Genomic DNA, 23,800 nt, shown 5'->3' with positions numbered 1-23,800 from the left:
CTGTTTCAATCAATGGAAGATACGTATGAAGAGGTGTAGAGATCGGGAGAGGGGTATATAAAAGGTGACAATGTTTAGAAGACTGTAATTCATTAATAAATATATATATATACAGTATTTTTTAACCAATCCAGTTATTTTTGTGTCTCACCTCATATATCAAACTGCTTAACCCAATTCATGGTCGTTGGTGTTTTGGTTTTGCTAAGGCTTCATTCCTGGTTAATGAAGAGCAAACTCCATAGGGTTTGCTTCACCATGGGTTTAAGAACTTTGCAAAAACTCTGAAAAATGCATTGAAGCTAATAAGAAAGGAGGAACTAAACTAGTTGTGACTGGAGTATAATGGTGCAATGGACTTTTAAGTGTCTCCATGGGTTAGGGAAACATCTGCCAACTTATACTGGACTGTTATTGTGGCCAGAAATGTGACCTGAGCTGTGAGGCCGCAGTGCTAACCACGTGCATCAAACAACAAAAAAGATACCGACGGAACGAAAACCACAAACAAAATGCACATGCTCTTCAGAACAGGTCATCCATATAGAGCTCAGCATGTTCAGGCCCAGCCAGTACTTGGATGAGAGACCATCTAGGACAAGGATGTCCAGCTCCACTCCTAGTGGGCTGCAGGTTTTCATTCTAACCCTTTTCCCAATCAGCGAACAGTTTTCATTCCTAATTAACTCCTTTTCCCTTAATTTTCATATCCCTGTTTTTAAGGAATTGGTCCTCTGAATTGATTTGTTTCTTCAATAAATGGCAGCCAAACAGAAATGAGATGTGAAACAAGCCAACAGATGAGCAGCGAAATTGGAACTTCAAACTCCAACCAATTTCTTGATAAGAAGCCAATTCTTGCCAATAATTAAAGCCATTATTGAACATCAGGATTTGTTTCTGCTCTCATTCTGCCACAGCAGACTGTTGGTTTTCTGTTTTTTCTAAGACCACCATCGAGATGTTTTAGTGACCTGAGCAGACCAACACGACCAAGACTTTCACCTTTCTTTATTTTCAGGTTAGCTGGTCATGTAAATGCCAAAAAAATGGAATTCAGGCTTAACACATTATACCCTTCATGTCTACATTTTGTCAATTATTAAGAAAACATGAAAAACGTTCCTGTTTTAACGATGTGTTTACTGTACATAGATTGTTGTAGACACGGAACATACATGGAATGCATGTGTTCCAAATAACAATATAGTATTGATAAAAGGTGTCATTTTGCTTGACTTCTTACTCTATACAACTCTAAGCAACTGACATGCAGGTAAACAGACTTGAGCTGAGAAAACTGTGTGGCGGTGGGGGATGTGATAGCAGGCTGCTTATCGACACATTTACAGGACAAAAGACGCTGATGGAGAGGTGCAAATTGATTTAAGGTGGGACAGATCTACGAGTTTTTTCATAGGATCTGGTAACTCTAGTGTTAAGGAAAAAGAGACAATTAAGGGGTCTGAGCACTTCAATTAAAAACTAAGGCAAAACAAGTTAATCAGTAGCAAAAACGGCTCACTAACTAAGAAGATGGTTAGAATGAAAACCTGTAGCCACTGCGCCCCACCAGGACCGGAGTTGGACACACCTGGTGTAGGAAAAGCTGGGGTTGCTGCTGGAAGAAGTGTTGGTGAAGCCAGCTGGGGGTGCTTACCCTGCCGATCCCAATGCCCCAGAGTTTTGATGGGGATACTGTATTGTAAATATGGCACCGTCCTTCAGATGAGACGTAAAACTGAGGTCCCGAGTGTCTGTGGTCATTAAAGATCCCTGGGCATCCCTCATGAAGAGTAGAGGGTATTCCGATGTTCTAGCTAAACAGTCAGCCTAGTCATTCTGGCCCCCTAACCATCCCGTCTCTAATTGTCTCTCTCTCACCACTTCACCACCTAACAGCTAATGTGTGGTGAGCATACTGGCGCAATAATGGTTGCCATCGCATTATCCAGGTGGGTGATGCACATTGGTAGGTATCTCCAGTCACTGAAGCACTTTGAGTAGTGAGAATTCATTTAATTAAACTAGCAGTAAGTAAAAATATACAGGGTGAGCCAAAATGAAGTAGCACATTTCTCAAGGTCAATGTGCGAGTTAGAGGCAGTCGAGTGAATTGGCGTAGGATCCTTTGATAGGCGATCACTTGTAGTTTTCCAGTTGGCAACATGCCTTGGTCCGGGGCGCATCGTGCATACACTGTCGAGGCGTTCTTCAAAAACAACGAATCCTCATCAATATGCAACATCCGAACACACTTCAGCATTCCTCTCTAACGGTGACGTCCCAAATCGGAAAACAGTTCTTTAGTGGGTGGCTAAATTTAGACCGACGGATACATCATTGAATAGAAAATCTTCAGGCCATCCTCGGACTGTACAAACACCTGAAAACATCCAAGCTGTAAGGGCATCAATTTTGCAGTCTCCTAGACGTTCAGTGTACTTCTGCCTTAGGCATTTCCAGCACGTCTTTTGATTTTGCATGAGAACCTTAATTTCCATCCATACAAGATGATGACAGTGCAGGAACTCACAGAGAGAGAGACTGGGAGAGCTGTAGAGAGTTGTGCGCAAACATTCTGCGAACTGTTCTTCGAGATGCCATTGTCATGTGCAGCGATGAGGCAAATTTCCATTTGAATGGTTGCATAAGTATGCAAAATTTTCACTATTGGGCTGAAACCAACCCTCATGAACTTCATCAGAGACCTCAACACAGTGACCGTGTTACAGTTTGGTGCACTGTTGCAGAATTTGGCATTGTAGGCCCTTACTTTATTGAGGAAGGGGGAGCAACGGTCACCGTCACTTCAGAACGTTACGTTGAAATGCTAGAGAACTTTCTGCAACCCCAACTGGGAGAAATGGATGTGGTGGATGCCTGGTTTCAATAGGATAGAGCAACAGCTCATACATCGGGGAGATCCATGCAAGTTTTGCGGGAGATGTTTCCAGGGAAGCTGATCTCAATTCACGTTCGCCTGATCTCACTCAAGTGCAATTTCTTCTCAAGTCGAAAGCATACACACACCGACCTCAAAACCTTGAAGCCCTCAAAGATGCTATCCGCCATGAAATCGCCGCTATTCCCTTTGAAATGGCCAAATGACTCATGCGAGCATTCAGAATTCGTCTCGAAGAGTGCATCGCTAATGATGGCCGCCACCTTGAAGACATCATTTTTAAAACACAATGAAAAAAATCTATTTTGAATATCCTTTCTTGTGTCGTAATAAAATTTATTTTATGTTGTAGCGTTTTTGTAGAATAAACGTTTGAAATGTGGTGGTACTTCTTTTTGGCTCACCCTGTACAACATGGCGCTCACAGATTTCCAGTCTTGGTTCACACATTAGCCACGTGACGAAGCCGCAGCATGGGACTGGCTCCTTCCATTGTTTGAAGTTGCAGCTACGGGCCCAACTGGAATGTCTTTATCATTTCCGATTTATCTGTGCACTCTTTTCTTCCATCAAGAAGTCTGAACCGCTTTATAAACGGTAATAAATCTTTTGTTATTGCTATTTCACAGGGTCACATGCGTTTTCCTCCTTTAAAGCTGCAGTATGTGACTAATTTTGTGTGCAAATTAGCCATGCGGTTGCCGCGCACAGGGATCCGTGTTCCATATCTGGGGGGCAGTACTCGTAATATTCTCAATCAATCAAAAAGCAGCAATCACCAGAGCACGCCCTCTCAGCTTTGATGAGCGAAAGTGACAGTTTCAAATTCCAGCCGTATTTTACGTTGCATTTGGAGGAATATTACAGACAAACTTATTCTGTAACACATTTAAGCCCACATTTCATGCTCTTTTTCTTCATTTGTTGTCACATTTCACAGCACTAAGTGCGGATGTTGTAGCGTGCTTGTTCACAGATATGGGAGCTAAGTCTAGCCGCGCACAGACAGCTAATACAATTTTAGGCAGAGTGGTGGCTCTGAGGCTAGGGATCTGCACTGGCAATCGGAAGGTTGCCGGTTCGAATCCCGTAAATGCCAAAAGGGACTCTGATCTGTTGGGCCCTTGAACAAGGCCTTTAACCTGCAATTGCTGAGCTCTTTGAGTAGTGAGAAAAGCACTATATAAATGCAAAGAATTATTATTATTATTTGCATATTTATTGCTTTCATTTTGTCCAAAAATATTCCTCCAAAGGCGGCACGGTGGCGCAGTGGGTAGCGCTGCTGCCTCGCAGTTAGGGGACCCGGGTTCGCTTACTGGGTCCTCCCTGCGTGGAGTTTGCACGTTCTCCCCATGTCTGCATGGGTTTCCTCCGGGTGCTCTGGTTTCCTCCTACAGTCCAAAGACATGCAGGTTAGGTGTATTGGCAATTCTACATTGTCCCTAGTGTGCGTGTGTGTGTGCGCACCCTGTGGTGGGCTGGCGCCCTGCCCGGGGTTTGTTTCCTGCCTTGTGCCCCCTGTTGGCTGGGATTGGCTCCAGTAGACCCCCGTGACCCTGTAGTTAGGATATAGCGGGTTGGATAATGGATGGATGGATGGATATTCCTCCAAAGCATCTCCAGCGTAGTGCACAAAAATGACAGAATTTGGAACTGACCAAGCTTGGGGCAATAAAAATAAGTGTGCCTACAGATAGCGGCTCTCCCTTTCTATTTTTCATTTCTCTTTGATTCTCTGTTCTTCATCACAGAGTCACTGCAATATTCAAGTTGGAATACAATTAGCATAAATATAAGGAATTAATTGACTTTGCTCCCTGGAGAGCCACCATAAGGTAAGCTACTTCTCTGACTGGTAATGACATTTAATTTGCTGCATATCAAAGAATAATGAGCCTATAAATGCAATTTTTTTTTCTTGGCATCGTGAATATTAAACCAGATATCAAGAAGCTGCTGCATCAGAGAAGCTGTTAATTTTATTTTCCAGAGAGCAGACTCCATAGTGCCACTTATGGCGCTACAGATTGAATTACGGCCTTAATAACTCAACTACCCGCAACTGGCCAGCTGGCTCCCACCCAACCTCAATAGCACAGGCGTACGTCTCACCCCTGCTGGGCTACTAGCTGTTTTCAGGAATGCTTTATTTGTTAAGCATGTTTGACTTTTCTGGAATCCACCCAACCATCCATCCATCCATTTTTTGGAACCTGCTGAATTCAGTTAAGGGTCATGGGAGCTGGAATTAATTCTGGCAGCACTGGCCACAAGGATGAAGCAAAAGAAGATGAAGAGGAGACCTGATTGAAGTGTTTTAAATGATGAAGGTATTAGTATAGAGGATTGAGATGGTGACTTTAAAAGGAACTCAACAAGAACACGGGGAACACAGTTGGAAACTTGTTGAGGGTAAATTTCACACTAACATTAGGAGGTTTTTCTTCACACAGAGAACCACGGACACCTGGAATAAGCGACCAAGTAGTGTTGTAGACAGTAGGACTTTAGGGACCTTCAAAACTCCACTTAATGTTATTTTAGAAGAAATAAGTGGATAGGACTAGCGCACTTTGTTGGGTTGAATGGCATGTTCTTGTCCAGATAGTTCAAATGTTCTACTGTCAATGGGCAGGCCGTCAGGTGAGCACCTTAGTCTGGAATGACCACCCCAATATTATATTGAAGATATAAAAACTGGCAAACAATTTGGTTGTCTATTCCATTTTTATAACACTTCCTGAGGCGGCTGAAGTGAGCAAGTCTTCCCCCTTCCATCCTCACCATGTTCTACAGAGGCACCATTGAGTGAGTTCTGACCAGCTGCATCACTGTCTGGTATGGCAACTGCAACATATCCGACCGCAAGCACCTGCAAAGGTTAGTGAAGACAGCAGAGAACATTATTGGGGTGCCTCTCCCTTCACTACAGGACATATTTTACAAATGCAGTGTCTGCAAGGCCTGCAGCATTGTGCAGGACCCCTTACACGTGGACTTTTCACACTTCTGCCATCCAAGAGAAGATACTGCAGCATCAGAGCCAGATCTGCCAGGCTGCAGGAGAGTTTTTACCCCCAAACTGTCAGACTCCTTAACACCAGGCTACCCCCTGGGACCTTCCACACGGCCTCAACCACCTCGAAAAACAGAACTTTTATACATGCAGGTCACTGTCCTGTAAAGACGAGTGTGCAGGTAGAAAAGAACTGAAAATCTCATACTGACCTTTAAGGATTTTGACATGCTTGATATCCTTCTGCTGAGAAACATTGACCTGTCATTGTTTACACGTGCCTTAAACAACTATTATCATACACTGATAATTTCTGCATTATCTATATCTATTATTTATTTATTTTATTACATATCTATTGCTGCGGTGGGCTGGTGCCCTGCCCAGGATTTGTTCCTGCCTTGTGCCCTGTGTTGGCTGGAACTGGCTCCAGCAGACCCCCGTGACCCTGTAGTTAGGATATAATGGGTTGGATAATGGATGGATGGATGGATGATAATTTCTGCATTATCTATATCTATTATTTATTTATTATATTATATATCTATTGCTGCGGTGGGCTGGCACCCTGCCCGGGATTTGTTCCTGCCTTGAGCCCTGTGTTGGCTGGGATTGACTCCAGCAGACCCCCGTGACCCTGTATTTAAGATATAGCAGGTTGGATAAGTGATGGATGGATGATAATTTCTGCATTATCTATATCTATTATTTATTTTATTTATTATATTATATATTGTGACAGTTTTTAGGGTCCCCGTGACTCCTTGAACCCTCAGACCAGACGTCAGACACCAGATAAAAGTCCAAATATTGAATTTATTATAATAATAATGTGCACAAAGCACCCTCCTCTCCACAACACTCATATAAATCAATAATCCACTATAATCACAATCCTCCACTCCCAGACGCTTAGCCACCCTGCCTCCCAACTCAGCTCATCTGTCTGGGATCTCCCACAGTCCTTTATAGTCCTCGACCCGGAAGTGCTTCTGAGCCCTCAGTCCATGTGATTATCCAGCACTTCCGGGTCAGGTAAAAACTTCTCTTTTACTTTAGCCTGGAAGTATACGGAAGGGCTATACGGAAAATATAAATCCCTGGGCCTCCCTGCAGCGACTCCTGGCGGCCCCGACATTATCCAGCAGGGCTGTGTATTAAAACTCCATAGTCCATGATGCCCTGCTGGAATTCGGGGCATCTCCATGTTGCAAGGAGGGCTCCATCTAACGGCCTGGGGGTATTGGCCGGGATGAATGGCCGGCCATATCCCACAATATCTATTGCTGCGGTGGGCTGGCACCCTGCCCGGGATTTGTTCCTGCCTTGAGCCCTGTGTTGGCTGGGATTGACTCCAGCAGACCCCCCGTGACCCTGTAGTTAGGATATAATGGGTTGGATAATGGATGGATGGATGATAATTTCTGTATTATCTATATCTATTATTTATTTATTATATTATATATCTGTTGCTGCGGTGGGCTGGCGCCCTGCCCGGGATTTGTTCCTGCCTTGCGCCCTGTGTTGGCTGGGACTGGCTCCAGCAGACCCCTGTGACCCTGTAGTTAAGATAAAGCAGGTTGGATAATGGATGGATGGATGGATGATAATTTCTGCATTATCTATATCTATTATTTATTTATCATATTACATATCCATTGCTGCGGTGGGCTGGCGCCCTGCCCGAGATCTGTTCCTGCCTTGCGCCCTGTGTTGGCTGGGACTGGCTCCAGCAGACCCCCGTGACCCTGTGTTAGCATATAGCGGGTTGGACGATGACTGACTGATGTATCAATTGACTACATTATATTTATGTATCTACATTGCAAATACCATACATTGCATCAATGTTCATATTGCTTACTACACGTCAATATTGCTGCTACTTCTTTGTCTTGTCTCTGCACTTGTCTTATCTTGTTTGTGTTTTAATTTTAATTTTTAAATTTTAATTCTTTTTTTTTTTTAATTTCTTATTTGCACTTTATGTTGTTACACTCTGGACCCTGAGCTTCTCAATTTCATCTATCTGTACATTTGTATATGGTTGAAATAACAATAAAGTTCGCTTTGACTTTGACTAAACACGTTAAATCCAGTTCAGGGTTGAATGGGGTTGGAATCAATGGGATGGGACGCCGGGCCATTGCAAGACCTACATTTAAATTATAGCGTCTATAAAAAGCATTCACCCGCTTGGAAGTTTTCACATTGGTTATCCAACATTGAACCACAGTGGGTTTAATTTGGCTTTTTTGACACTGACCAACAGAAAAAGACTTGTCAATGTCAAAGTGACAGCAGATCTCTGCAAGTTCAAGAAAAATGTAAAACACAAACTATTTGATCTTATGCATATTCAACCCCTTTAGGTCAGTATTTAGTAGATGGCGGCCATGACTCAGGTCTCTCTCTTTCTATCTCCATCAGCTTTTCACATCTGGACTCTGCCATTTCTCCTCATTCTTCTCTGTCACAGTTGTTCAAGCTCTGTCAGATATCATGGAGATCAAGAATGAACAGCCTTTGTCAAGTCCAGCCACTTATTCTTCATCACATTGAGGTCTTGACTCTGACTCTGCCACTCCAGAACATTAGCATTGCTGATTTGAAGCCATTCCTCCGTAGATTTGTTTTTAAGCTTGAGGTCGTTGTCTTGCTGGAGAGCAAATCTTCTCCCAAGGTGCAGACTGCATCAGGATTTTCCTCCAGGATTTCCCCATATTTTGTTTCATTCATTTTACTGTCACAAGACTTCCAGGTCCTGCTGTAGAGAAGCATCCCGACAACATAACACCATCACATGTATCACAGTGGGGATGGTGGGTTTATGATAATGTACATCGTAACCTGAGCTTTATTGTGATGGGGGAAAAAAATGCTCAACTTTGGTCTCATCAGACCATCAAACCTCCCATCCAACTGACTTCAGACATCTGCCGAGATGTGCGTTGTTTCTCTTTGTCACTCTCCCATCCAGCTGCTGCTGGTGAACAGGGAAGTGCGGTCAGGGGAGGCAAGTGAGGCAGGTGAGCCTGTCATCATGAAAAGAATAAAAAACTAATAATGATAACATAAAATAGATTTGTCCACTGGATGGCGCTACAAATTTCTTTTTTCTATGATTCCAATAATTTGATCATTTTTATAGTCAAAATCGCTGGCTCTATGTATGTCAGGCTCATATCTTTAATGAATGTGTGTGACAAATTTAGTCTCGCTGATCGGACATAAAACCGCAGTGAGAAGGCACAAGGTGAGGCAGACAGTACCGTGCCGTCCTGAAGGGGGCGCATGTGAGCCAAACAGGTGCTCGTTGCTCCTGCCCTTCTACTCCAGTGGTTCCCAAACTCGGTCCTAGGGATCTCCTGTGGCTGCAGGTTTTTGTTCCAACCAGATTCACAATCGGTGACAATAATCGATAATAACTGATCTCATTTAATGAGCTGGTCTTTTTTACTCGTCTCTTATTCTGCATTCAGAAAAACACAACAATGTGTTTTTTACAGTTATAAAGACATTTAGAAACATTTCTATTTTTTTCTAAAGCTATACAGTGGGGCAAAAAAGTATTTACTCAGCCACCAATTGTGCAAGTTCTTCCACTTAAAAAGATGAGAGAGGCCTGTAATTTTCATCATAGGTATATTGTCTAATTTTTGAAGAATTTATTTGCAAATTATGGTGGAAAATAAGTATTTGGTCAATAACAAAAGTTCATCTCAATACTTTGTAATATACTCTTTGTTGGCAATGACAGAGGTCAAACGTTTTCTGTAAGTCTTCACAAGGTTTTCACACACTGTTGCTGGTATTTTGGCCCATTCCTCCATGCAGATCTCCTCTAGAGCAATGATGTTTTGGGGCTGTCGCTGGGAAACATGGACTTTCAACTCCCTCCAAAGATCTTCTATGGGGTTGAGATCTGCAGACTGGCTAGGCCACTCCAGGACCTTGAAATGCTTCTTACAAAGCCAGTCCTTCGTTACCCGGGCGGTGTGTTTGGGATCATTGTCATGCTGAAAGACCCAGCCATGTTTCATCTTCAATGCCCTTGCTGATGGAAGGAGGTTTTCACTCAAAATCTGACGATACATGGCCCCATTCATTCTTTCCTTTACACGGATCAGTCGTCCTGGTCCCTTTGCAGAAAAACAGCCCCAAAGCATGATGTTACCACCCCCATGCTTTACAGTAGGTATGGTGTTCTTTGGATGCAACTCAGCATTCTTTCTCCTCCAAACACGATGAGTAGAGTTTTTACCAAAAAGTTCTATTTTGGTTTCATTCCTCTTCTGGATCATCCAAATGCTCTCTAGCAAACTTCAGACGGGCCTGCACATGTACTGTCTTAAGCAGGGGGACACGTCTGGCACTGCAGGATTTGAGTCCCTGGCGGCGTAGTGTGTTACTGATGGTAGCCTTTGTTACTTTGGTCCCAGCTCTCTGTAGGTCATTCACTAGGTCCCCCCCCCCCGTGTGGTTCTGGGATTTTTGCTCACCGTTCTTGTGATCATTTTGACCCCACGGGGTGAGATCTTGCGTGGAGCCCCAGATCGTGAGAGATTATCAGTGGTCTTGTATGTCTTCCATTTTCTAATAATTGCTCCCACAGTTGATTTCTTCACACCAAGCTGCTTACCTATTGCAGATTCTGTCTTCCCAGCCTGGTGCAGGTCTACAATTTTGTTTCTGGTGTCCTTTGACAGCTCTTTGGTCTTGGCCATAGTGGAGTTTGGAGTGTGACTGTTTGAGGTTGTGGACAGGTGTCTTTTATATTGATAACGAGTTCAAACAGGTGCCATTAATACAGGTAACGAGTGGAGGACAGAGGAGCCTCTTAGAGCAGAAATCTTGCTTGTTTGTAGGTGACCAAATACTTATTTTCCACCATAATTTGCAAATAAATTCTTTAAAAAAATCAGACAATGTGATTTTCTGGATTTGTTTTTCTCATTTTGTCTCTCATAGTTGAGGTATACCTATGATGAAAATTACAGGCCTCTCTCATCTTTTTAAGTGGGAGGACTTGCACAATTGGTGGCTGACTAAATACTTTTTTGTCCCACTGTAAATGCTTAACTCTCTTTTGTTGTTTTCCTATTATTTTCCCCTTTTCCTGTGTAGTTTGCTCCCTTCATTTAACCCTAATAGTGACAATTAACAACCAGACACCCGGTATGATGAAAGCTGCAACAACGTCAGTGTCAGAACTGCTAATTAGTGAATAATCAATTAAATAAGCAGAACACCTGGAAAAACAGAATGAAAAGTAGGTTGAAAATACTGTTAACAATTCAAAAAACGACATATTCCCCATATAACTACTTATTACATTTTAGTAAAAATCTACCAAACTTAGTTTGTAATTTCTACATTGACTCCAAAACAAACAAACTGGGAAATCAGGACTCACTTAATTAGGCTACAAGTCCAATGAAAAACGAAAGTTGGTTGGAACAAAAACCTGCAGCCACAGGGGGTCCCCAGGACCGAGTTTGGGAACCGCTGTTCTACGCAGAGGCGCCAATAAGTTAGCGATATCAGAAAGTCAAGTGCGCTGCAGTGATCAGATTATTTTTATTTTTTTGTTATGACCGACTGCCAAAATGGAAGACAGAGACTTAAAACTAAAGGAAAATAAGCCGGACTTTTACAAGAAAGTGATGGAGATTTTCGAGGAGAAGGATAGGCGCATGAACTTCATTTACAAATAAAGGTAAGAACATAAACGGTTTTCAATTTTATAAAAAATGGGATCACACTAAGAAAAAAACAATCCAATATTTAAAAACTTAAAATAAAATATTCTTTTGTTTTATCCTTTTGTTAAACAGTCTGTATTAAAATTGATTAAAGCATTAGAAATAAAAGCTTTTAAAAACAACTAAATATTTATATTAAGGTCAAAATTGAAATCCGTTTATTTTTTTGTACACCGCTCAAAACTTTCATTTGTATCGAATGAGTATGAATTATGGAATTGCAACAGCAAATTTAGAGCACATGGAGGGTGAGGAGCAAATGCGCTCTCTCCGTTCTCTCGACGCTATAAATGTAACGTTCTTTCTTATCCAAATATGCGCCTTACCTACAGTTAGGTCCATAAATATTTGGACAGAGACAACTTTGTTTCTAATTTTGGTTCTGTACATTACCACAATGAATTTTAAATGAAACAACTCCGATGCAGTTGCAGACTTTCAGCTTTAATTCAGTGAACAAAACGATTGCATAAAAATGTGAGGCAACTAAAGCGTTTTTTGAACACAATCCCTTCATTTCAGGGGCTCAAAAGTTTTGGACAATTGACTCTTTGGCTATTTCATGGGCAGGTGTGGTCAAGTCCGTCGTTATGTCCTTATCAATTAAGCAAATAAAAGGCCTGGGAGTTGATTTGAGGTGTGGTGCTTGCATGTGGAAGAAATTGCTGTGAACAGACAACATGCGGTCAAAGGAGCTCTCCATGCAGGTGAAAGAAGCCATCCTTAAGCTGCGAAAACAGAAAAAACCCATCCAAGAAATTGCTACAATATTACGAGTGGCAAAATCTACAGTTTGGTCCATCCTGAGAAAGAAAGCAAGCACTGGTGAACTCAGCAACGCAGAAAGACCTGGACGTCCACGGAAGACAACAGTGGTGGATGATCTCAGAATCATTTCCATGGTGAAGAGAAACTCCTTCACAACAGCCAACCAAGTGAACAACACTCTCCAGGAGGTAGGCGTATCGATATCCAAGTCTACCATAAAGAGAAGACTGCATGAAAGTAAATACAGAGGGTGCATTGCAAGGTGCAAGCCACTCATAAGCCTCAAGAATAGAAAGGCTAGATTGGACTTTGATAAAGAACATTTAAAAAAGCCAGCACAGTTCTGGAAAAACATTCTTTGGACAGATGAAACCAAGATCAACCTCAGCTCATTATCCAAAGCATAGCACATCATCTGTAAAACACGGTGGAGGCAGTGTGATGGCTTGGGCGTGCATTGGTTGCCAGTGGCACTGGGACACTAGTGTTTATTGATGATGTGACACAGGACAGAAGCAGCCGAATGAATTCTGAGGTGTTCAGAGACATACTGTCTGCTCAAATCCAGCTAAATACAGCAGTCAAATTGATTCATGATACAGATGGACAATGACCCAAAACATACAGCCAAAGCAACCCAGGAGTTTATTAAAGCAAAGAATTGGAAAATTCTTGAATGGCCAAGCCAGTCGCCTGATCTTAACCCAACTGAGCAGGCATTTCACTTGTTGAAGACTAAACTTCTGACAGAAAGGCCCACAAACAAACAGCAACTGAAAGCCGCTGCAGTAAAGGCCTGGCAGAGCATTAAAAAGGAGGAAACCCAACATCTGGTGATGTCCAGGATTTCAGATTTCAGGCTGTCATTGCCAGCAAAGGGTTTTCAACCAAGTATTAGAAATGAACATTTTATTTCGAGTTATTTAATTTGTCCAATTACTTTTGAGCCCCTGAAATGAAGGGATTGTGTTCAAAAAATGCTTTAGTTGCCTCACATTTTTATGCAATCGTTTTGTTCACCCCACTGAATTAAAGCTGAAAGTCTGCACTTCAACTGCATCAGAGTTGTTTCATTTAAAATTCATTGTAGTAATGTACAGAACCAAAATTAGAAAAAAGTTGTCTCTGTGCAAATATTTATGGACCTAACTGTATGTGTGTAAAGAATGCTGATGAGGTATGAAACATAAACAGTAGTCAATGTGCAGGCTGCCAATTGAATAGTGAATAAGCTACTCTTTGGGGTTCACAGATTTGTAAATCTGACTCTGAAGGAGTCACCAGCCATGAACCTCACCGCACATAGTGGGGCCACACATGATTCACAAATGAGAACACACATCTGGGGACAAGGTGTGTTATGAATAACAGTGAAATCCTGCACTGCAAAGGCTCCACCCACAGGGCTTTACACCCTAAAACACCCCCAATTCATCCAGTCCGTGCGTTTTAAAACCACCGCCGGGGTTTCAGGGACAAAGCAAAAGACTTGACGCTGAGAGAACATAAAAAGCCAACATTGCTGTTATCCATTCTAAACCGATCCAGCAAGCGCCTCATGACAATCACAAGGATAAAACCAAAGCTACACAGGAATGGCTTCAAAACAGCAATGTGAATGTCCTGGAGTGGCCGAGGCAGAGTCCACATCTCCATCCAATTATTGATTTGTGGCCGGACTTGAAGAAGGCGCTTCATTCCTGACAGAGCCTGAGCAGTTGTGCAAAGAAGAATGGAAGGGTGGAGATGTGCAGAGGTCACAGAGACAGAGAGGAGGACCGGAGTACTGAGACTGAGGTGCTCATGGCTGCAAAATACTAAATACGGACGTGAAGGGAGTGAATTACTTATGCCATCATTTACTTTGTGTTTTGTATTTCGGATTAAGCCACTTTGACATTAAAGAGTCATTTTCTGTTGAGCAATGTCAAAATAGCCAGATTAAATTATTGTTCTTGAATAATAAAATGTGAAATCTTCCAAGGGCGAGTTCTTTCCATAGGCACCATAGATTCATACAATTCATTCCAACCTTTCATTCATTGAAATATCTCTTAACAGGAGTAGGTGACCCAAAATCCAGAAGCCACTTGATTTTATGGCCTTTAAAAAAAAAATCAGAACTACACTTGGTACCAAAAATGAACACAACTGATATAAACTCAATATTATAAGACTGACATATCTGGAAAAGATGGAGCTTACCTTCTCTGCAATCATAAAGTCGTAGCGCAGGGCCTCTCTTGTGCAAATTGCTCCCAGCAGAAATACAAAAACCAAGTAAAGGAACCAGCTGCAATGAATCATAATACAGAATACAGTCCATCAACATTGATTTGCTATAGCGCCTTTCACACTCATCCACTCTCATCTTTGTTGCTATACTTGTTCACTCCACATTAAATCTTTCAGAGCAGCCTTGTTGTGCTCCATTACGCTATCGCGTCTCTTCTTTCGTAGGATTTTCGACCTTCCCCAGGGTGCGGTTAACTAGTCTTTTGTTACAGTCAGGCCAGAGTTCTTCACTGGCTTATGTTAAATTGCTTCTTTGATAACTTTTATTATTGTTCATGGTTTTCCATTACTTTTTATAATATTGTTTTCTTCATGTATCATTTATCTAATAATTATTATGTACTAGCTGTGTAAGCCCGTGCTGTAAAAAGCCAGAGCTCCTAGAAACCATGGACTCTGGCACTTCAATCAATCAATCGCATTGGTTGTGCATTAGCGGCTAAGCGAAGTTCTCTTTCCTCGGCAGTTTGGTTTTGCTGACATGCTTGTCTCTGTTGTCTGTCAGCGATCAAGCAAGTTTCACTCTCCTCGGAGGTCTCATTTTGCCGATGTGCTCGCCTCGCTTCTGTATTAGCGGCTAAGTGAGTTTCTTTTCTCGGTGGTTTCATTTTTTTTGAGCTTCACACTGTAGCCTCACACTTCTGGGCCAGACAGACTTCCACATGTAGACGTCTATATATAAGAATAGGGAGTTCGCCCCCTGCTCGCTTCGCTCGCCAACCCCCCCCCACCCCAGCCTGCGCTTTCTTCTATGCGTCTCTGCCACTCGCGTTGTGAAGAGGGAGGCTGAATGCACCCCAAGGAGACGCGGTCGCTCCTCCAAAACGGTAATACAATGGGAAACTGATGATGATGATGATGATGATGATGATGATGATGATGATGATCTCACGCGCGGCACTTTGAACATTTAAAAGCCTGTACAACAGCTGTCCTACTCTTTGTCTTTTATTTCTGGCCCCAGTGTTATGTTTGCAATACAGTGATCCCTTGCTATATCGCGCTTCGCCGTTCGCGGCTTCACTCTATCGCGATTTTATATGTAAGCATATTTAAATATATATCGCGGATTTTTTGCTGGTTCGCGGATTTGTGAGGACAATGGGTCTTTTAATTTCTGGTACATGCTTCCTCAGTTAGTTTGCCCAGTTGATTTCATACAAGGGACGCTATTGGCAGATGGCTGAGAAGCTACCCAACTTACTTTTCTCTCTCTCTCTCTCTCTTGCGCTGACTTTCTCTAATCCTGACGTAGGGGGTGTGAGCAGGGGGGCTGTTCACACACCTAGACGATACGGACGCTCGTCTAAAAATGCTGAAAGATTATCTTCACGTTGCTATCTTCTGTGCAGCTGCTTCCTGAAGCAACATGCTGCACGGTGCTTCGCATACTTAAAAGCTCGAAGGGCACGTGTTGATTTTTGACTGTTTGTTTTTCTCTGTCTCTCTCTCTCTCTCTCTCTCTCTCTCTCTCTCTCTCTCCCTGCTCCTGACGGAGGGGGTGTGAGCTGCTGCCTTCAACAGCTTTGTGCCGCGGTGCTTCGCATACTTAAAAGCAAACAGCCCTATTGATTTGCTTGCTTTCCTCTGTCTTTCTGACAGTCTGTGCTCCTGATGCGCACTCCTTTGAACAGGAAGATATGTTTGCATTCTTTTAATTGTGAGACAGAACTGTCATCTCTGTCTTCTCATGGAGCACAGTTTAAACTTTTGAAAAAGAGACAAATGTTTGTTTGCAGTGTTTGAATAACGTTCCTGTCTCTCTACAACCTCCTGTGTTTCTGCGCAAATCTGTGACCCAAGCATGACAATATAAAAATAACCATATAAACATATGGTTTCTACTTCGCGGATTTTCTTATTTCGCGGGTGGCTCTGGAACGCAACCCCCACGATGGAGGAGGGATCACTGTATGTACATTTTACGACAGTGTGTTCTTGTTGGCCGTAAAGTGTTTGAGGTTAGAGGGTGAGTGTCTGGCGGGATTGGTGGTTCAGAAATAAACACTTTTCTGAGACAAACTGCACCTGTACGCTCTCGTATTGTATGCAACATACAGGCTGCATACACACACTATACATTTAAACTTACTTGCCCATTAAATACACAAAGCAAGTTTTCTAATCAAAAAAAAAAAAAAAACTGCACCTGTACACTCTCGCATTGTATGCAACACCCAGGTGTGGTTAAATCTTTTGGCACAAAGTATCTCGCGGGACATGAGTTCTTGATATTTTTTTAGTTTCTAATTTAAAAACAGAATAAGAATCTGAAAATCTAACAACATTACATTAAGGTTCAATAAATTCGGAAAAGAATGATACCAAATATATATATATGTAGGTTTTAAAATAAGCCCGATTTAAAGCGCGACATAAAAACGTGACATAAAATCGTTGCACTTTTAGGCTTAGAATTTTAATTATATATAATATATATATTCATTGCATTCGTAGTCTGAGTCCCGACCTGAATTGTGTGGCTGGTTACCTACCAGGTAACACTTGTGGTTGGTCTGCCATTCGGCAAACATCCGCCACGGTGCCCTCTTCAGTTGCGGGAAGAAGCTCATGGAATGTTGCATAGTTTGCTGTCAAATAATGCAAAGAGTATGCGACACGTGTTTCGTCCTCATTTGGGCTCATCAGGCGTACACACTCTACTGCTCCCCTCTTGGGGATTGAAACACGTGTTCAGTTCTCGCAACTGAAGAGGGCACCGTGGCGGATGTTTGCCAAATGGCAGACCAACCACAAACGTTACCTGGTAGGTAACCACCCACACAATTCAGGTCGGGACTCAGACTACGAATGCAATGAATGTAATTACTCCAGACCTACAGGCTGTCAAATAAATGAACCACACGCCGTGGCGCAGTGTAAAGGGGCTTCGTCTCTGACGCTGACGTCTGAGGTTCGATCCCTGAGATGGAAGCAGTAGAGTGTGTATGCCTGATGAGCCCAAATGAGGGCGAAACACGTGTTACATACTCTTTGCATTATTTGACAGTAAACTATGCAACACACACACACACATACATATATATATATATATATATATATATATATATATATATATATATATATATATATACACACACACATATATATATATATATATATATATATATTATATGAGAGAGTAGATTACCTATATGTGTTTTGTGGCTCTCTTACAAACCGTACCATGTATTGTGAGGGTGGATCTTCAAGAAGAATGAAATACCAGACCATGTTGGGTATATTCACTCAGGTTTTAATGTGGTTGCATTACGCCTTTGCGGCAGTTTGCACGAACTGCACATTGTGAGTCATAATTTAGAAACTTCGGCGGTTAACCAGATTCAAAGTCTGAGTGCAGAAGTACAGCACATGTGGTAAACAGCAGTTACAACAGGATAACTTAAAGTCACGTGTGATAACGTTCGCTTTCTTTCCTCCCTCATACTGTTTGGTCACCTTCATTTTTGTGTCGAGATCAATTGTCTTTTTTTTTCCTGTAATCATAAAACAAACAGAACTAAAAACAGTCTAAACCACTGCAGGTAATAAACTGAGATTGAGATGAAGAAGTGACGCTGAAGAATACAGATGTCTCTGTGGATCCTGCTAAGGTATTGGGGATTTGAACTATGGGTGATGAATAAATGTAACATACATAAACGGGGTGTCCATATACTGTAACTCAAAGCTAGTAAGTTAGGGCTTGTCCTCCGATATCAAAAGAACCATAGAGTTTAAAGTGCCTTTCATGGACATTTTTACACCAGAAAACAGACCAGTTTTAGAGTTAACAATCAGTTTAACCTGCCAGACTTTGGAATGAAAGTGAAGTAGGCACAGGGACCAGGTAGGATTCAAACTGAGGGCTGTTGAGCTGTACGACAGCACTGAGCCACCTCAGGGACTCTCTCACCCATTTAAAATGTCATTGATTTATTAGTTCCTAGACCATTTCTGTATGAGCCAAGTTCTGTATTAACATTTTTATGTTCAGTTAATTTGAAAATATGTTAAATTCTTTTTTGTAGTTCCAGTTTAGTTTATATACAGGGGGTCCTCGGGTTACAACGTCTCGACATACGACATTTCGAGTTTACAACGCTCACTCCCATAAAAACTTTAAAAAAAATTGAGACGCGAGAAGGAATAACGGTAAGGATTTTTTTTTACACTCATTTTTTCTGTTACTACAGTACAGTGTATTTATGTCCTTTTCCTTTTTCTGTGGCTTAGTTGTGTTTTTATGTTCTAGATAATGATTTTGCAAATGTGTTAGGATAGGTAAGTGACTTAGGCTATGGTGAGTTTCGACTTACACCAAAATTCGGGTTACATCACTGTTGTAGAAACGGAACTGTGTTGTAACCCGAGGACCCCTGTATAAAGAATAGGGCTAGTTAATTATTCAGTTTTAATGGGGCATTGTTACTTTAAGAAGAGGTACTGGGTAGCAGGAGTTATGGGAAACTAGGAAGTTATTGTAAGTTTGTGTGTGGATTAATAGGGCTTTGGAAACACATGGTTTTCTTACTGTGTCTGTCTCGAGTTTCATTTGACTGTGGAAATATATAACGTGGAAAATAAACGTTGTTTGGATAAATGTGAAAATGCCAAGGACTGGACAAGCGTATGTTCCTGATGTAACCACAAGTTTTTTCATACCTTCAATTTCCTTAAAAAGATCATTAAGAACTGCATGACATTTTCTGTGTAACAGCGCTACAAAAGAACACAGAAAAAAACATACCATTGATTCAGCCTAATAAATCCATTGCTCAATTTCTTTGATTTATAGTTAATGTCTCTCCCCTTCAAGCCCTCTTGTCCACTTATTCATACTGAAAAGCATTGATGCTAAAAGCAAAGTGCTGAATGTTTATTAAGAATCCTGTTAAACAGAAGGAGTTGAACTGGCCATTCAAATGGACCAGTCACATTCACACCTTGTCAGACATGATCATTTAGGCACTCACGAGATGCTGACCGCTGCCAGTGACCCCAGGGGAATGCTCGAGGCTGGTTTCCGAAGGTCTCCACTCATGTTAAATCCTGCCATCACACCTATAGTAGTGCAAAAAGAAAAAATGTAATTAAAATCGACGGGCAGAGGTGTCTATGCACCATAAATCCAACTCAATGCATACTCTGTCACTGTACAAAAATTATCAACATCACATTTTCCACTGGAGAAGTGTCATAAATAAATGGTTAGTTTATTTATTTATCTATTTATTCATCCTGCTTTTGCTTTTATATCTAGTTGGGGTTTTATGGAATATTCCCCTTTAGTGGGCACTTCTGGGACTCTCTTATATAAGTTTTGAGACTCTCATACAAGTGCCATGATTAGGGAGTAGGGCAATCTCAACTCTTAACCTTCGTCTTCATTACTTGAAAAACAAATCTCAGAAATGTATAAAAATTTAAATCAAAAAACAAACTGTCCACTAGCCTAAACATGCTAGAGCCATCTGAGAAGCTGGGGGGGATGAAGGGAGTGCCACAAGAGTATCCTAATAATGGCGGGCACATTTGTGAACTGCAGAAGGCCCAAAGCAGGCTGGATGGTCTTTTAGCCTTGGAATCCCTGAAGTTGAATGTTCTTCCACATCCTACCAAGTGGAGATTTTATTTGTCTCTAATTCCTGCTTATCTGACGATAGTTTTTGTTGTTAAGATGGATTTTTTGATTCTCTGTTATTTTATACAACCATTTATAAATGACAGTTCTTTAGTTTTTACGTACTTTTATAATCCTTTAGCTAATTTCATGTACAGAGTCCCCATGGAAGTTTTAATATTTTATTATTATAAAGTGCAACACTGAATCACAGTATTTGGCTCTTTGGACACTGATCAACAGAAAAAGACTCTTTAACGTCAAAGTGAAAACAGATCTCTGCAAACCTGTGGTATAAAAAGCCTGCCATTTAAGTTAAGAGATAGGCTGTCTGGGGTGAGGCCTATTCTGGGACGTCTGACCGGGCCGATGTGCTGGTGTGGTTTTTATACAAATATATGTGAATTAAGGTCTGCTCCTCCCTTTTTCTGCTTCGATGTGACAAGAATCACATCCAAAACAGCTGGCCTTTGGATTCAAGGATCTGTTAATTGATAAAAACTCTCAGATCCTAACGACACACTCAATTAGTGCTTTATTAAAGGCAGATGCACTGGAAAGGTAAACTAATTAAGCCAATAAAGATAAGAGAGGCAGATCAGCAGTGCTAACAACAAATAGAAGACAAACACATGCTGTCTGCTAAAATGACCTAATTAGAACACTCGAGATCGAGGCCATATCTCATTACTGTAGACTTAGATTGTGTCTAAGAAAATAAAAAGTCACAGAAATGTATCAATTCACATATACCTTTTCCTTATTTAGGTTTTCTAATTTTAAGGTTTTTGCAAACAGCATTTTGCTTGAGGAATTAAATCTCTCTATTATAAAAAGAAATCCTGTCCCCTGTCCTGATAGTCTACGATACGTGATTTTTCTCGGAAGATAATTTAAAGACCCGCGAGACGAAAGAGACCTGCCACAGTGCGTCTCACGGGAACATGGAACGAGAGTCTTGCAAGACACACCCTACTTACAAGCAGTATAAAAAAAAACAAATCAGTAGTGTAAAGGCAGTCATACAGCACACACACAGCTCCAGGGCTCTCAGTGCATATAAAGTGTATAAGGTCAATACGGTACAAATGAAATGAATAGGGTAGAAATGAAACGTCGACAATTAAACGAAGAAGAAAGAAAAGCGCTGAGAAAAGAGACTCAAATGCATTGGACAGAAAAAAGAGCAAAAAAGAATAATTCAGAAAATAAGGAAAGTAATTATCAGCCCGGAGCAAGAGGAATTGAAAAAAAAAGCACGTCCAATCCGGCTCTTAAATAAATGACAGTGAGTAAAATGACAAAGTAGAACGTCATAGAGATGTTTACAAACGTTGGCGCTAAACACATGCAGAGCAGGTAAGAGATTATGAAACCAGGGAAATTAGAAAGGCTCAAAAAAAAAAAAACGTTGGCGCTATACACATGTGGAGAAAGTTAAAGGATAGGAAAGTAGGAAAATTAGAAAATATAAAAAAGTAAAGATTGCAGTAGCGCAAACAAACAAACTGCCTCATTCAACTATGCACCAGTCTAACTTTGGTTTTGCACAATAATTAATACACTATTGCACCTTAACACTTAATTCTACTTTATTCACATAATTTTACTGATTTATTATGTTCTACTATACTGTTATCTTTCAATCTATGACTTTTTGTTAATCTAGCTGATATTCTTCTAACTTTGCACAGTTTTTGATAAGCAGATCAGGATGCATTTCACTGCGTGTTGTCCTGTATAACTATGCATGTGACAAATAAAGAATCTTGAGAATTTCAAAAACAGAGTTTACCGCACATGCATTTATTGGTTACTTTGTTAATGTGTATATATTTATCTGTCTGCTTATTTAAAAACATAAAATTTACCCCAGGAGTCAAAAACGTTCTGTCTAGCCCTCGTACAAAAACCTAGACAAAAGCTGGGGTATCACCTTGGTAAACCCATGTACTTTTGGAACTGTGAGAGGAAAATAAAACGACTTTACAGACAGGAGTCCAATACAGAACTCTACTTACTTTGTTACTTTGTAAAAAAAAAATTATTAAATGCTGATGATGTCGATCGTTTTGTCTATGCTGAAATTCCAAACAGAGAAACCTATCCTGACCTCATTAAAAAGATTCAGCATATTGGGACTCGCAAGATTACAAATATTGTTTTTACAGAAGTTCTGAAATAAAAGTGAAACTAATGAAATAGCAACAATTCAAAGAAAAAACAATCTTAAAAGTGTGTATCCAGAAAACCAAATACGGGGGTTGGTGAGCGAAGCGAGCAGGGGGCAAAGCCCCCTAGTATACTAAAATATAGTGTGTTCAACAAAGTTCAATTGTCTATATATATATATATATATATATATATATATATATAGACAAACATATCCTGTATATCTAAAGAAAGCAAGTAAATAAATACTTTCTGTAGGCACTATACATCCACCTTAATAAAAATGACAAGTCTCTGTATATCTGTGTGCCCGTCCGGATGCGATGTCTCTGTTATATGCCATTTAGTATGGGATGCGTAAAAGCAGCAGGAATGTTTGTGATGTGCCATCTGCTGGAATGATTAATACAATACATATTGTATGTCTCTGTTATATGCCATTTGGTTATGGATTCGTAAAAGCAGTGTTAGTGTTTGTAGTCAGGTTAAAAAAAAAAAATCAAACCTTCATGATGTGCTCCATTAGCATTAGTGATTGGGAAGAGGCTGAAATAAGAACCTGAAGTAACCGTTGGCCTGCTATGAACTGAGCTTGACATCTTCTAAACTCCAATGAAATAGCTTAAAAGTCAAATCTGACCCTCTCACAATACTTTTCTTATTTACCGTATTTCTACCACATACGCAGGGAAAAGAAAAGGCAAAGAAGCGTTACCTGTAGCAGCTGGGAAGAACACCCCAAATACTGTGAAAAAGGTCTCTCCCGGAGTGTAGTCTGGCAGGGTGTTGTTTCGCAACAGCTCTTCGGAATATCCAACAAAGCCGTGCTCTGTCAAGACAAGGGACCAAGAAGGACTTTAGTGGAGGAGGCCCGTGAGAAGCAAAATAGTGTATGCTTATAGTGAATATGAAAACTGAAATTCAGCAATCGCTTGATTATCTAAAATGGGAAAAAAGAAGATGAAATAAAAACAGCAATACAATACATCGATGCTCTATGTTTTGTAGAAGTCTATTCTAGCAGCCACAGGGCTCAGCTACTGTCCACAGGCAGGAGTTGACTTAGGTCTACATATACGGTATGACGGAAGGTCGGGACCCTTACCCAGCCAGGACACCCATGAGATGGAAGGACCAGGTGGAGACAGTATGCACGAGGCATTGTCTCCCCCAGATCTCTAGATGGCAGCCCCCCTAGGTTGCAGCGGTGCCCCGGATTCCCACAGGGCATCACGGGAGATGGAATTCTTTGG

General features: G+C 41.2%; 1 protein-coding gene across 3 annotated transcripts in view; it reads right to left on the bottom strand.

Moving 5' to 3' along the window:
• Nucleotides 1-23,800, bottom strand: part of slc12a8 (solute carrier family 12 member 8) — a 112,668-nt gene that overhangs the window by 16,773 nt on the left and 72,095 nt on the right. For all 3 annotated transcript variants that reach the window (XM_028807997.2, XM_028807995.2, XM_028807996.2), the window contains exons 6-8: nt 23,263-23,376; nt 19,729-19,816; nt 14,663-14,750 (exon numbers count right to left, since the gene is read on the bottom strand). In XM_028807997.2, the coding sequence (XP_028663830.2) occupies nt 14,663-14,750; nt 19,729-19,816; nt 23,263-23,376 (290 nt within the window). The remainder of the gene's footprint in view (nt 1-14,662; nt 14,751-19,728; nt 19,817-23,262; nt 23,377-23,800) is intronic.

Source organism: Erpetoichthys calabaricus, chromosome 8 (genome assembly GCF_900747795.2).
Source record: "Erpetoichthys calabaricus chromosome 8, fErpCal1.3, whole genome shotgun sequence".
NCBI classification, from domain to species: Eukaryota; Metazoa; Chordata; class Cladistia; order Polypteriformes; family Polypteridae; genus Erpetoichthys; species Erpetoichthys calabaricus.
The sequence above is the reverse complement of the archived record's forward strand: the minus strand, read 5'-3'. Positions and strand labels throughout refer to the sequence as shown.